This window comes from Phyllopteryx taeniolatus, chromosome 18, assembly GCF_024500385.1.
Source record: "Phyllopteryx taeniolatus isolate TA_2022b chromosome 18, UOR_Ptae_1.2, whole genome shotgun sequence".
In the NCBI taxonomy this organism is placed as follows: domain Eukaryota; kingdom Metazoa; phylum Chordata; class Actinopteri; order Syngnathiformes; family Syngnathidae; genus Phyllopteryx; species Phyllopteryx taeniolatus.
Window position 1 is genome coordinate 10,681,297 of NC_084519.1, and position 16,155 is coordinate 10,697,451.

General features: G+C 40.3%; 2 protein-coding genes across 2 annotated transcripts; both read right to left on the reverse strand.

The window, feature by feature from the left end:
* Positions 1-273: 273 nt before the first annotated feature.
* On the reverse strand, positions 274-8,487 carry slc30a1a (solute carrier family 30 member 1a). Its single transcript, XM_061754379.1, has 2 exons — positions 7,628-8,487; positions 274-3,172 (listed from the first exon to the last, which is right to left on the reverse strand). Exons 1-2 carry the CDS (start codon positions 8,175-8,177, stop codon positions 2,307-2,309), a joined length of 1,416 nt encoding a protein of 471 aa, XP_061610363.1. The 5' UTR covers positions 8,178-8,487; the 3' UTR covers positions 274-2,306.
* A 650-nt stretch (positions 8,488-9,137) lies between these two features.
* Positions 9,138-16,128, reverse strand: nek2 (NIMA-related kinase 2). Its single transcript, XM_061754380.1, has 9 exons — positions 15,842-16,128; positions 15,109-15,326; positions 12,918-13,158; positions 12,766-12,848; positions 12,567-12,693; positions 12,226-12,457; positions 11,297-11,351; positions 10,981-11,054; positions 9,138-10,751 (listed from the first exon to the last, which is right to left on the reverse strand). Exons 1-9 carry the CDS (start codon positions 15,935-15,937, stop codon positions 10,573-10,575), a joined length of 1,305 nt encoding a protein of 434 aa, XP_061610364.1. The 5' UTR covers positions 15,938-16,128; the 3' UTR covers positions 9,138-10,572.
* Between the last annotated feature and the right edge of the window lie 27 nt (positions 16,129-16,155).

Consider the following 16,155-nt stretch of genomic DNA (forward strand, 5'->3'; position numbering starts at 1 on the left):
ATATACACATCAGAAAAACCTGGGATTTGAACAGGGTTTTAGACTTTTTCTATCCACTGTATTTTAGACTATCCATCCATCTATCGATCAATTTTCTGTACTGCTTAGTCGAGACTAAATCAACAGCACCTATGATGTTTGCAGAAAAATCAATTTTAGCCTCAAATGCTTCACAAGATTGCTCAATCAATTCCGCACACTTTACCAAATTCTCAATCAATAATTTCTTATGACCATCCTTCCTGTTGAAGATACAAAAGAGCAAGAGACACATTTGAGGTTATCAACTGTACCAAACAGCCATATATTTTTTTTGTCTCACAATGACACAGCAGACAGTCACCGTAGAAACATCAGCTGACATGTCATATCTAAAATAATAATTAAAAAAACAGCAACTTTATTTTTCACATAAAGCCACAAACATGTGCTCAATGACACAGTGTAGAAGTGACTGAACATTATAAAAATGAAGGAACACGTCAAAATACATTTCCCAGCTCATATTTGTTTACATTGCATATACATTAAATCAGGAGTAGAATTCTCAATTGCACCTTGTTAAGTGACAAAAAGAAGATGACACCCCCCCCCCCCCCCCCCACAATAAATTCAATTTCAAGGCCACTATAAGGACTTTGGTGCTCAGCCATCCACAGCACTGGACAGCTGAACTCTGACAGTGGTTTGTATGCTTGGGGGAGAGTTCTGGCAAGACGCACCTTGGAGGTCTTGAAACGGAGCACCAGGTCTCAGTTTGGACAACAGAATACGCCCCAAAAAAAACGGCGACTGGCGACATTGCGGGCCGGTTTCTTAGCAACGCGATGCATTAAATCTTGAATTAAAGCGCCCGTGTCATTGCACAGTTTACATCAACTACACTCGGTACTATTGCCAGTGAGCGCAAGGCAGGCTAAGAGGTGTTTATCCAGTTTCTTATCCAAAAAGGCCAAAAATCTAACTACCGGCATAGATGGTGGGCCAAAGAGAGAAGAAAAGCAGCTTCTAAAGAGAGAAATAGATTCTTTCTAATAACTTAAATAAGCAATACATTACTCCATTTTTAGGGGCCAGGGGGTTAAGAGAATACACACAAAATAGTCCACAGGCTGAAATGAGCATGCCGTGTGCCGTGAAAGAGGACATTTTGAGGTCCTGAAGAGAGAAGCTTTCGCAGAGCAACACCATGGGACAAGGTTCCAAAGTCAGCGAACCCCGACATGCCACTGACGACGATAAGAATCTGTGTATTATTCGTTCTTTCCGTTTACAATTGGTAATCAAAAAATGAAAAAGTAACTCATTAATTTCTGAATCTAACACAAATAATTTAGATTTTTCATATTAAAATGTTTGCCTCGGATTAAAAATACAAAATTGGAAAACGGGCCACAACTGGTCATGTTTACGCGACCCAGCAGTTTGGTAACGAGCATTAGTAAAAGATATGTTAGCTTATAGCTGCCACAATCAGTCCTCCCTATGACCACGATCCATTACTCGTATTCTATAAAGGACAAATTGTAACTGGGACGCATTATGTCTGACATGGATGACATAATAATATGATGAGGTGACATTTATATTATAGATCATATATGACCTTAGTGAGGATAAGCAGTAAAGAAGATGGATGGATGGATGGATGGATATCAGTACGACCCGCGATGAAAATGACTTCAACACCCCTTCAGTCTAAACCAGTGAGTCCCAACCAGTGTGCCATGAAAGATCATCAGGTGTGCCACGGGAAACATTTAATTTCAATTTAAAATTGTTCTTAAGTGTCGTGCCGTGACAGCTTGCTAAAGCAAAATATGTGCCTTGGTTTAATAAAGGTTGGGAAACACTGCTCTAAAACTATACATTATTGGTCAGATCACTGTTTGAAAAAGAGACTTCGGTCTCAATGGGTTTTAATAACGGTTTTGATTTGAGTCATTTGATTGGTCCTGGCTAATGGTGGCTACTAACAAGCTAACACTTCTTTACAGGTGCTTGTTACCAAACTTACGGGTCATGTAACCATGACCAATTCATATAAATATCAAAATGAGTCCTATTATCTTATTTTCAATTTCTTATTTTTGATCTAAGATAAAAATGTAAATCTGAAGAATCTGTCAACTTTTGTTTTTTTTTGGGTTTGATTTAAAAACAAATCAGTCGCTTTTTCATTTTTCGAAAATGATATGCAGATTGAGGAGGCTTGTGAAGAAAGACTGAGGCTGAACAAACGCTTGCTCGGTGGTAACGCTGGAGCCATTTTTCCAATACTGACCGACAGCTGTCCATCTAGTATCTCACAGAGACGACTCCACCTCCGACGTGACGATCACATGCGGCTGCACCAGAGGCACGGCGGCCGGCTCCGGAGTCTCGCCGATCGCCCTGAGGTCAACGACCGCCTTCTTATCAGTCGCGGGGTTCTGCTTGTCGCCGGCGCCGCAGCACAGCTTGGGGGCGCATTGAGTCCGGCAGGAGAGCTCGCACAGTGAGTCCTGGGACTCGGAACTGAACGTGACGAACTCAGGCTGGATGGTAGTGGCGTGGATGCCCTCGTTGTGGAAGAAGTCTTTGATTCGCTTGGCCACCTCCATGTAAGACGTGGGGTCGTGGCACTTGATGTGCGCCGTGGCAATGATGCGGCTGCCCGCCAGTTGCCACACGTGTAGTTCGTGGATGGCCAGGACCCCGTCCAGATTCAGCAGACGCTCGTTGAGGCGATGGATGTTGATTTGCTTGGGGACTGTCTGCAGCAGGATGAGGGCCGACTCCTTGAGCAGCGGGTACGTGGTGTACAGCAGGATGCACACCATGATGAGGCAGAGCGTGGGGTCCAGGTAGAGCACCCAGCAGGGCCCCGCCACCTTGGTGCTGGGCACCGTGGGGCCCTCCAAGAGATCCAGCAGCGTGTGGTTATTGTGATAGTGGTCGGTGGCGTGGCTTTCAATACACGGGTTGATGCAGATTTCGTCTTTGTTGCAGGGCTGCCACACGAAGATGAAGATGAGAGCGTTGATCACGACGATGACGGAGCCCAGGGCGTCGCCCAGCACGTGGAGGAAGACTCCGCGCATGTTGAGCTGCGAGGATGACTCGTGCTCCATCTCTTCGTACTGGGCGCCACCGTTGATCTGCACCTCTGTGCTCTCTTTAGGGCTGATGTCTGCGGATGAAAGCGGAGACCTCAATAAAGTTAAATCAGGGGTGTGGAAAATGTTTCTTCAAAGGGCCACATGCAGAAAACTCTAAGGTCTGCAAGCACAACTTTGACATTCTTCTTCTTTAATATATCTAAGGTAATAGGCTAAAAAGAGTCCATCAGTGTAAGTACAGATATGCTCCGCAATGATATAATGTTTTGATTAGGGATGTTCGATACCCCTTTTATTTTCAGACCGTTACCAGTACGTGCATTTCCTCTTGAATACTTACCACTACTTTTGAGACATAAAATTTCAATTACCACAATGAGACATATAATTGTGAACAAAGACCTTTTTTTCCTGAAATTCCACCATGCAGAAAGTCATACCACCAAGACTGAGATAGCAAATACATTTATACATTTCCATAGCAAGACACTAAAAGTGCACTCCCAGCACTAATATAAACCTAATAAACATCTATACTTACATTGCGTCTTAACGGGCATAATATGAGAGGATGGAGAAGGATGTAATTCACGTCTTCTGCTTTCTGATGGGAGAACGGACACAAGAGGGCTCCGAAACAACAAACCAAACAACACTCAGCTGTCTAATGAGTCCTTAACACTGACGCACATGATGATTCGTCCATGAATTTGTCCACGAATCTAGTATCGGTACTTGCTCATCCCTAGTTTTTTTGTTAAATATATACAAGTAAAACATCACGGATGTTCCTGGATTTCTGGGTGGCAACCGGCCCTGTATCCCACTAGAATAGATCCGCCCTTGTACTGAGCAGCAGCAGAATCACATCTCCACATTCTGAAGCGGAACAGAACAATCTGTACTTGGTGTACTCTGCTGACCTTGACACGTAACAGGAAGTGGTGTAAACAATCACAAATATTTTCTTTTCTGTTTTGCAAACTTAAACAAGGGCTCAATAAAACCAGTCTACGACTGAGAACTGTGTCAATGTCACAATATCCAAGGACGTGACTGTAAATGTTACTACGATTTCTAAATTAAGTATAGCATTTGTAAACGTGTCTCCGTTGTTGGCTCCACTCCTGGAAGTACAGGCTCCTACTACAGGGGAAAAGCAACAAGTGTAGTGGCACTGTTGTCGTCTGCGGCACAGGAAGCAGGAGCAAAAAATCTTTGATAAACTGATGAACTTTTGATTTTTCATTTCAGTAATGTTTCTGCGTCAATTTGTGCAAGTGTAATTATAACTTCAGTTCAGGATAACATGTAAGAAACAAACAAATCCAAACAAAATAAATAAATAAATATATATATATATATATATATATATATAAATTTATATATAATAAATTATATATATATGTCATAAGCAGGGGTGGATTTACCATTAGGTAAACAAGCAATTGCCTGGCGCCCCAAGATTTCAAGGTGCCTCCATACGTCATTAAAACAGCTTAATAAAGTTTTTTTTTTTATTTAAAGTAATAATAATTGTTTTAGTATTAATTAAGATGCTTGAAAAATACAACGTTTAATATATCATGATCACTTCCATGTTCTTCCAACGACTTTAAGGACTTTATCTTGCTCAGGAAACAGGAGAATTCTCTTAAATTCACTTTTTTAGTCAACAAACAATGTTAAAATTTTTGGGTGATGAATAATTTATTCACTGGACAGAGGAAAGGGGAACATGAAAATGGTTATGTAACTAGTAACTTCAGATGTCAGATAATTGTAACCGAGTTCAAAAGACCTGTTAAGGTGAAAATAAACTTGCCAGTATGTACACGGATGTGGAGGGCCCCATAACTGAGTTTGCATTCGGCTCCCAAATGACTAGCTACGCACCTGACTATAAAGCCAAGTAAAAGAAGTTTCATAATGAAAAAGTACTTATTTTTTTCCCCAACTTGGGTCAGTTTGACCCTCAACATAAAAGGAGGGTTTAGCTGTAATTCTAATGTTAATTTTGGCTCAATCATTTCCAGACAATCAACAGAGTTAGTAAGAACCAATTATCATCCCAATCTCTGATTAAAACTGAAAGGAATTTTTTGAACGATGAGCGTTAACAAAGAAAACGAGTTTGTAATAAGAACAATGTCACGTTTTCCAGCAATCGATTGGACCGCTGACAGAAGTAATCGTAGTTGGTGTGTTTAAATGATCCAAAAACCTTGGAGGTTTAGAACTGAATTTCAATGCAACGCTATATTGGGCAAAATCCAATCATTGATTAGGGTGTGTGCGTGAGGGCAAGAAACTGTCTGCCTAAATCCCTAAGACAATGGCGGCTCATTCATCAGCAGCTAATGGCGTAGTTTTGGCCGTTGACGCTACCATTACACTGATGTACGGTCCAGTAACTGCTACCGGGGGCATAGAGGAGGGGTGCAGGCAGTCTCCATTTATTGAAAATGTCAAGGCCAGACCGTGCACGGGGGGGGGGGGACCTGGGCCTTCGGAATGGCTTTAACCCTTCAAGGCCCAAACAAGTGAGACAGACAATTATCATGTGACTGCTTGTTTCTTAAGAGGCTAGCAGGAAATAGACCGTACTCTTATGCAATGTGAACTGCTGACTATGAAAATAGTGTGGAGCAGGCTGCCATAGGGGGAGAGAGAGACAATTAGCTTGAACGTATGCACTCGAGCTTAGGTGTCAAACTCAAGGCCTGGGAGCCAGATGCGGCCCGCCACATCATTTTATGTGGCCCACGAAAGCAAATCATGCAAGTCAACTTCCGTGATTTTTGATAAAATCTGTACCCAAATTCAAAATTGTCATAATAATAAACAACAATGTTGAGATATTCATTTTTCTGTTACTAAACACCTCTTCTACAGTAACTTAAACAATACCTGAACAAACTATTATCCTTGTTATTTCAAAACGAGTTATCCCTCAATTTGTTGTGTAATGGTAATATGTTTTGGTGATGATTAAACATGTATATGGTTTCACTGTTCTAACGGCCCTCTGAGGGAAATCGTAACTACAATGCGGCCCGAGACAAAAAAATAAATAAATACATAAAAAATAAAAAACTATATATATATATATATATATATATATAATTATTATTTTTTTTTAAAGAGTTTGACACCCCCGCGACAAGAGCAAGGGTGTGACACTTATGGCTCGCCTGTTGGGGAAAGCCCAGGAACATTTGACCCACAATAAACAATGCAATACATATAATAATATTTAAAAATGTGTCATTTACTAATATTGTTCATAAATTTTTAAAAAACCTGTCTCAATTAATGACAAATATTCCAGGACTCTTGATTGGTTAAATGGTCCATTCAACAGGTCAGATCTAATGAGTCATTGCCTTGACAAAGAAGATTTCAGAGGTATTAACCTAACAACATTGCATCACACTCTTTGGTGTTTATAATATTTTTGGTCAAAAAGTTACAATCAAAGTCGTGTTCTTTATTGCAGCCCACCTGGCATTTAAAATATTAAGAGTTAGCCATTTTTCCGTAAAGTTTGCTCATTAAGATGTATTTATTTAATTTTGTATTAATTACCAGCATTAAATAACTGTTTAATTGATGTATTGTAAATACAAAAAATAGCAAAACACATCATTTTACATATACATTTTCAAAATATTAAGCATTTTATTATTTGTTGTGGGTTAAACGTTTCGGGCCTTAAAAAACATTACAATATTTTCATTTATTTTATTAAACAATTCCTTAGTTAATTTTAATTTGAAAATACAATACGAGAATGGATTATTTTATTTATTAAAATATGCATAAATATAAACATTCATTCATTCATTCATTTTATATAATTTATTATTTCAAATAAACAAGTTTACGTACACATTGTAATTTTGTATTGTATTAAAAAAATTACTGAAATATTTTTATTGCATGAAATAATGCATCATTAAGTCATTCTAAAAATCAAAATAAGAATTAATTACTTTATTACACATATTATTCAATTATATGTTAAATATATAACACAAGACATACATATTACCTCATCGCACAGTAAAATAATTTACTTTAAAAAAAAAGGTTAACCTTTATTTTATTAAATAATTATAAAATTTGTTACAAGACAAAATGTAAACATGAGAATGAATTATATTTGAAAAGATATTACTTTAATAAAATATACACAATAGATAAAATATACATATTTGCACAGTAAAATGATTTACTTTAATAAAATGTTAACCTTTATTTTATTAAAATTATAATAAAATTAGTTACAAGACAAAATGTAAACATAAGAATGAATTATTATATTTGAAAATATATTACTTTAATTTAATAAAATACACATAATAGATAAAATATACGTATTTGTAAATCTTTACATATATAATAAACTCTTTTACTCCGTTTTTTTTCTTTTCTTGATGACCTGGACCATCTGTACATTTTAAACCACGAACAGGCCGCTGGCGGAACAGCAGGTGACTAACCTAAGGATTGTGAATGCTTACCGGTAGTTTGCGAGGCTTCCCCGCAGCCGCTGTGGTTCCCCACCAGATTGTTGGTTTCTCCAGGAGTTCCGTTGCCAGCCCGGTGAGCCTTGGCACTTTTGCCCTTCTTCCCCCCGTGCGAGTGTCCGTGTCCTCCGCCGGCGTGCCCGTGGAACAAGCACAGCCCGAGCAGGTTGACGAGAAGCCCCGCGAAGCCCACAGCGGCGAGCACCAGCGGCCGTTCGATCTCATGGGCCTCGGTGAAGCGCTCGATGGCCTCCAGCACGATGGTGCAGCACAGCGCCGTGAGGAACACGGCGTTCACCAGCGCCCCCATCACCTCGGCCCGGATCCAGCCGAACGTGTTCTTGTCGGTCGCTTGGGTCTTCTCGGCGAAGCGCACCGCCACCAGAGCCACGACCAAGGCGATGACGTCCGACAGCATGTGAAAGGAGTCCGACAGCATCGAGAGGGATGCGGTGATCCGGCTCACCACCACCTCCACGATGAAGAAGACGAAAGTCAACGAGAGCATGCATAGCAGCCGGACTCGATTGGGTTCACAAGCCATTTTGCTGTCGAGCTTCTAAAAGGTGGCGCAAAAAAAAAAAATACAAAAAAAAAAAACTAGCTCGCACGAGCTAGCTAGCTAGCTAGGATGAACGCCAAGCTAACTGGCTCCCCGAGAGACAAAACGTGCCCCCACACCCCACACACACTACGTTCGTCCCGTAATGGCAGCGGCACGTCGACTGGAATACAATTCATCCGAGAATTGGTCACTCGGCAGACAACGATATTTCGGACGTTCGCTCGCTCCAGCTCCAGTTTGCAGACGGGCTGAAACTTTGCACCCGAACCGGTAAACTTTCCACACGAAACACAGAAAGACGGGGAAAATGACACGCCCTATACCGGTTCCTATTGGACGAGAGGAAAAAAGGTCCGAGCCGATTGGTTGGGTGTCATTACTCTCATATTGGGCGGGACGGGGTAACCGGGCAACAGTGGTTGCTACGCACGCTACACGAGCGTAGTCTCGCGATGATTGACATGTTAATCTTCGTACAAGGCGGATTCCCCTTGGGAAAAAACAAAAAAACAATATAAAACTCCAATTTCTAATATGACTAGCGCAAACCGAACTACATTTGTCTTACGAGAAATTTTAACTAAGAACAAAAGCCCGATAAAGATTTCTCACTACAATATGTAAATGTACGTATGATACGCCGTTGACGTGGACAGCGTGAGTTCTCGATATGATGATGACATATACGCAGACATTTGTTTCGTTTCCAAGACCCCATATTACCAAAAGTAATTCATTGTGCCGACGGTGAATCACAGAGACGAATTGAAAGAGGCGATGTGGCTTCAATGAAGAGCGATATTGGTCACTCAGTTATAAAAGTCAGCAACAATGAGGGTCATGATGCGACTGTCACACCTAGTGCAAACTAATAACAGTAAACAAACAACAACGACGAGAAGTGGGGAAATAAACACGCATAGTCTATTAACACTTCAAAGGGTTAACTAACCAACAGAACACAGCATTTATATAGCACTTTACAACTATTCGCAAAGCCGCTCGGCATGCTGGGAATTCCTACAATGCTATAACATGTTTGTACAGACCATTGCTATGATAAAGGGAGGGCATCTTTTTTATTTGTAGTTCATTTATTTTCATTCCACTCAACACAATCTCAAAAGGAGGGATTCATCAATAGGTTGTCACGTACCAGATGATGGTTTAGGAACTACAATGCACTCTGGTAGAATACATCATTATTGAAAGTCCAATTTTTTTTTTTTTTAATTAGATTTTAAGTAATTGTTAATAGTCTCTGTTAATATGATGGTTAAGGCGAACTGCTGACGATTATGGCAAACTGGCGACACTGTGTGGCAGATTTAGGCACTTAAATCAAATACGATTTTGGAAAACGAGTGACCTCTTGTGGCAGATTTGACTGTCATTGCTATGGTAATTAAAAAAAAAATCGATTTGTATTAGATTGGTTCTTTTGCTCAACTTTGCTATATTTCAGTCTTTATTTTCTACTTCTTAATTTTATATTATAATTCTGTGAGGGGACCTTGAGTAAATAAATAAAATTATTTAAAGGACACATGTAAATTCGACTTCTTTGCATACATACAGTTAGGTCTTGGCGCGTCTGCCTACCCATCGAGTGTGAAATAAAGAAAGGAAAAAAATGTATCACTTTGCACTCGAATCATGATAAAGCCAAAAGGTAAGTACAGCTGCAGTGTTAGCACAGATTATGATTAGCTATCAGTGTCACTAGCATTAGCTTCTGGTAATGTTATAATAATATTTGGCTAAATTGCTAACAGTTTATTTCAGTGGCTTGGTGATGAAATGCTGCTTGCACAAATGATAACTTGATTGAATCTCTCCCCCTGCAACTTGTGTGGCCGAGCGAAGCAGAAAGAGGCGACGGTATAGCTGCCCCTAAAATAAGATCATTTCACCATGGAAATAATGATGCTGTGAAAAAAATAAATAAGTCAATTATTTATCTTTGCGGTATTTTGACCAAACCATGCCACAGACATATTATTAAGAAACCTGGGAATTGTTTAACATGGTGAAAAACTCATGTCGCAATTAAATACACAGTTCGACTACACAACCTACCAGACATTGATGGGAAAAATACACATTTGTTGTATATGTCCCTTTGGTCGAAAACTAATTCATGGCAATTATAAATTAAATGTATTGCTTAGATGACATTAATGCCCTTAGTTTGGCCATGTCTTGTATTTTCAACCCATTTTTGAGACTTCTACAATAATAACAGCCTTCTACAATATATTGTAAATATCACCAGCACTGCACCTTATAAATAGCACACACAGACAAAAGCTTAATTTTCTACTCAGTAGTCCCACCACTTTGCTAATATTTACATTCAGTCACAACACAGCAGTCAGATGCGGAAGCCGAGGATCTGACAGGCTTTTTCCACGTCAGTCAGGATTTGAGCGTGTCGACTGACAAAGTAGTCCCGCGGCGGCACCGTCACAGAATGATACAGCTGACTGTTCTCCTTGTTGGGGCCTGCAAAGTGGACCCTCTTCTTGCCCGGGGAGCAATGCTCCCAGACACCTATGGGACCAAAAGAATATTCAATATAAAATCTATTTAAACACAAGCAGTTACACTATTAGTTTTTAAAGTTTGGTTAAAATCTTTATTGAAATAATTATCAATCCATCCATTTATGCTCCCCTTATCATTTAAAAAAAAAGAAAAAAAAAAAGCTAAAAGTATGAAATCATAAAGAAACTCCAAGCTGGGCTGTATGTGTCCAGAGGTCTTCATCGAACGTGCATACCTATGCCGTTATTATGAAGGGGGGTCTGCTCCCTCTGATGCTCCACATGGAAATTCTTTAATAAACTCTCCGCTCTGCAACAAAACATGAATGTGTAGATTACAAAATCATAAACCCAACAACCCATCCATTTTCTATTGTGCATGGAAACTGGAGAAAAGCCACGCAAGCCCAGGGAGAACATGCAAACTTCACACAGGAAGAGCGCAGATTTGAACCCTGAACCTCAGAACTGTGGTTCAGACGTGCTAAACACTACCACGCTGTGCTGCCAGATCGTAAGTCATTCGTGCCATTTTTTTCTTCAGTGAATTACCTTAATAGTTTCTCGGCTGCAAGGTGTTCGCGGACACACATCTCATATTCCCGTCCTAAAAACAAAAGCAAATTAATAAAACGCTACATTAAGCCAAATCTTAAATACTGCATTCTCATTTACCTCTTACATGTTTTTGTTGACTTGTACCATTGTTTACTCTTTCCACTTTTAACATTTTTTAGAAAAAAAAAACGTGTCAATCAAACTGTACTGCATAGTGCAGCAATGGTTTTACTTTAGTAGCCTTCACATTGTTGAATCTTTGAGGTGTTGTCAATGTCAAAAGCTGTTATGGATGAATAAAAAAAAATCTATTTGTACATATAATAAAGGCCTGTTTCGAGTCCCGACCAAGCAGAGCAGTTTGAGATGCAATGGTTTAAAACTTTCTGTACTGCTGTCAAAAGTTGTGAAGCGTACCAAAATAAAGGGCCATTTCCGCTTATCAGCACAACTAGACTGGTTCAGGGACCCCTTTTCTTTTATTTTTTTTTTAAGTTTCTTTGGCCAAAATTGTTTCCATTGCCAAAACAAAGGATCGTTTGCCCCAAATCAGTGTGGTTAGGGACACAATTGAAATCTTTTGTCAAAAAGTCTGAGGGGCACCAAAATAAAAGCCAGTTTTGACCAAAGCAGTGCGATTTGGTGTGCATTTGTTTATTGCAGATTTCCGCTCGGCTCCTATCCGGATTACTGGACTGGAAAGGTATGTGAACGATGGAGTGCTCCCTTGAACCGCAACACTGTCCCATGCCTGGTAGAATGACAATTAAGTTTGATGTGATTTTATTGCTTGCCTCCCACCCCTTCCCGACATCGGACGATGGAAAAGAACGAAAGGGTGCACCGTTCAGCGCTAAAGTATTATGGCTGAACCGCACCCAAACCCCAAGTGGACTCCAAGTACAAGTGAAAACCAAACTCACGCTCCAGCATCTCCTCACGTTCTTGCAGCGCCTTTTCACGCTCTTGCAGCGCCTGCTCTCGAAGCCTGAGCTCTGCGACAGACGGTGATGCTTCTGTGGGCTTTTCGGGAGCACCGTCAGAGGCTTTTGACCGTCTCTGAAGCTGCCGCTTTACCTTCCTCTGTTCTTCGTCGACTGCTTCGGCCAGCAGGCTGCTCTGGAGGATGGATTCCACAGATGGCCTCAGATAGTCCTGTTGGCAACAGCAACACACAGCACCAGAAATATACATGGATAAAAAAATCCATTTGATTTAACAGTTGGTGAATTTTTTAATTATACAGTACATTCATATTTCAAACCTTCAAGTTGAGCATTTTCTTGAGGAGGGTGTTTATTTCTTCGGAGTATCGGTACGGGATTCTGTTGAACTTGCCCTCTCGGATCTTGACGGCCAACTCTTTTTGGTTGTAGGCAGTAAAGGGGGGCCTGTAAAGACAACATTGTGCGCTTTACAGTAAACACAACAGCCTGTGAGAGGAGGTGCTCAAGCGTACTTACGATAGGGCACACAGTTCGTACAACAAACAGCCCAGTGACCAGATATCAGACTTTTCATTGTATGACATCTGGTTCATTTGCTCCTGCAATACAAATGTTGCATGGATGGGAACCTTACAAAAGTGGCACCATTTACAATTTTGGTAACTCACAGGAGACATATAGTACGGCGTTCCGACAAATGTCTTGGCGAAACTGGTGTCGTGGTTGAGGATCCGGGCCAAGCCAAAGTCGCCCAACTTCACATTGTGCTTGACGTCCAGGAAGATGTTGGCCGGTTTCAAGTCCCGGTGAAGGACGGTGGGCCTGCCGTCGCTCCGCCTGTGGCACTCCTTCAGCGCCAACATGAGCTGTACCGTGACGCGCAGGACGAACCTTTCGTCCAAATAACGTCTACGAAAACAAAAACAAAATGAGTCAAACAAATAATCAACTACTTCAGAAGATGCTGTTGCAGTACCATTGAGATATCAAATCCCATTGTATCAGTTTTTTTTATATTCCAACATACAACACTGTATGCATTACATTTAACATTTATTTTTATCCTTAAAGACCTTTTGTTGTTGTTAAGGGATTCAGTCACATTTTTGGCAATAGTATTGTAGTAACACATTATACTATACATGTCACAGCATTATGACTATTTGGACTACATAATATGCAAGACAAGCACTGTATCAAATATTATGCCTTTACAACAATGTTGAATTTTGACAGTAGAACTGTACATTATATTGAGATGTTAAATACTTCTGACTCTTTTAGAACAAATTTAGGTAACCACATTAAGTATAATTATTAATTTGGAATTTTCTGTCAAATACTTTAAACATAAATAAGATCGCTCCTCTACTAAACACCTACTACTCCCTGCAGTTGAGTATATAAAAATCTCTGGCCACAATTTGAAGAAATCCAGCATTTCAAAAGCAAAGCTTTAGGTTTGTGTGTGTATAATATTTGCAAATAGTTTCTACATTAGACATTTCTGCAACGCTTTTATATTTAATATACCATGTCAATCAAAATATCAAAATTAAATAATAAATACATACATGAAAACAATGCCAGCAGAAGAAGTTTTATCCCATTTATATATAAAAAAAAAAAAAAAGTATAATCTTGAATTTGGCGGCACGGTGGATGACTGGTTAGAGCGTCAGCCTCACAGTTCTGAGGAGTGGGGTTCAATCCCCGGCCCCACCTGTGTGGAGTTTGCATGTTCTCCCCGTGCCTGCGTGGGTTTTCTCCGCGACTCCGGTTTCCTCCCACATCCCAAAAACATGCACGTTAATTGAAGACTCTAAATTGCCCATAGGTGTGAATGTGAATGGTTGTTTGTTTGTATGTGCCCTGCGATTGGCTGGCAACCAGTTCAGGGTGTACCCCGCCTCCTGCCCGATGATAGCTGGGATAGGCTCCAGCACGCCCGCGACCTTAGTGAGGAGAAGCGGCTCAGAAAATGGATGGATGGATAATCTTGAATTGTTGCACTTTTTAACTGGGTTCATTTGGCATAGTGAGCTTCCTACTATAATGTGTAAAATTGTGCAAAAGAATAATAATTAAAAAAAGTGTCTCCCTATTTAATTTTTCAAATAGAGTATAACCAGGTTTGACTGATACTTTGCTTCAATGGGAGAAAAATGCAATGGACAAAAAGCATATTTACACTGACTGGAATGTCCACTAGGTATGCAACACTTTCATTGGCTCTCAAATACATTCAATCTGATCCAAATTATTTTGCAAGATAATGCTCAGTTTTGAGTGACACAATAAGCGGGGTATTCAGTTAACAATAAAGTAGGTTTACCTTGCACTGCTGTAAAGTCAGCTACAGAAAGGAATATAGATGGTATACAGTGAACTTGGGATAAGGACCGAGCAGTGCAGTGAATAGTTAAAATCCATGAGTAATTGATGCCCCCCACCGCCTGCCCGAAAAAAAAAAAAAAAAAAAAAAATTCCTGTAGAAGCCACACAAATGGTAGCAAAGCACTATTTTTGCCAATGTAAAAATCCATAACTCACTTCAACATACTTTCTTGAAAGAAAGATGAGGTTAACTGCAAAGCACGATTTTTGTCTAAATGAAAGTCCTCAACTCACTTCAACATTCTTTCAACATAAAGATGCCACAAAATGGCAGCAAAACATAGTTTTTGTCAAAATGACACCAGATGGTGCCAAAGTAATACTCTTATTGCTTTGGCCTGAGAACCAAAACAGCAAATAGGTGAGTTTTTTTCAGTAAATAACAGAGGATAGGTCCCTCCAAATCACTAATATTCGCTAATGTTCACTGTACAAGCATGGTTGTGAGGGCCACAAGGTCACCTTTCCCTGATGCATCGGGCAATGAGGCTGGCCAGGTCGCCGCCCTCGCAGTACTCCATGACGATGTACAGCATGGTGTTGGTGCGGTCGATGATGCGGTCGTAGTATCTCACGATGTTGGGATGCTTCAACTCCCTAAGGAGATTCACCTCCGACACCAGCATCTGCTTCTCGCTCTCGGCCATTGTGCCATAATCCAGCTCCTTCCACACCAGAATCTTGGGGTAAATCGCGGAAAGATTACAGTAGTAAGAGAGGGCAGCAATATGGGCATAATGCATGCAGTACAAATAATTGTGGATGTACAGGGGGTCCAATCGGAAAGCAGTGGCATGGCCTAGAAGATGTTTCACACACCCAAAAAATAAATAAATAAATAATTTTGAGTGGTTTATCCACTGTTACGTTAGACAACGGCACGGTCCAATTTGATACAAATTCGTCGCAGGAACTCGGTCGTAAACCAAGAGACCCCGTGTACGTATAGTATTATTGTACTTTTAAAAAGGTACATGAGGACTACACTGGGACGTGCTCCAATCAAAACTATTGAAGTTACAAACGTGTGTGTGTGTGTGTGTGTGTGTGTTAAGTGCATAACACACTTAACACACAACTATCATATCATTAGGAGCACAGGTGTTTATCAAGCTCCTGTTAACGACCCACTATCAATATTTTAATGTCGTTAAACAAAAAAAAACAAAAAAACCACAACGCAGTAGTTACTCACTTTGCCGTCAGACTTTCGCCTTATTTTCTGACATCTTCCGTAAGAACCGGACCCAATGGTGAGCAGCACCTCGTAGTCACCAACACTGGACGGCATCTTGTTTTTGTCAACACTAGCGAACTATGTTGACGTGCAGTTAAAATGTTACCCTCCCAAACTTAAACTCTCACATTAACACTTCCTGGAGGTGTGTCGCTTTATCTGTTTATTGGACAAAAGTCAAAAGTTAACCGCGTGCCCGTGTTCCTTCATGATTTGGTAAACAGAGACTGACTTGGCCGATTTAAACTCGTGTCAGAAACGCATCTCCATTG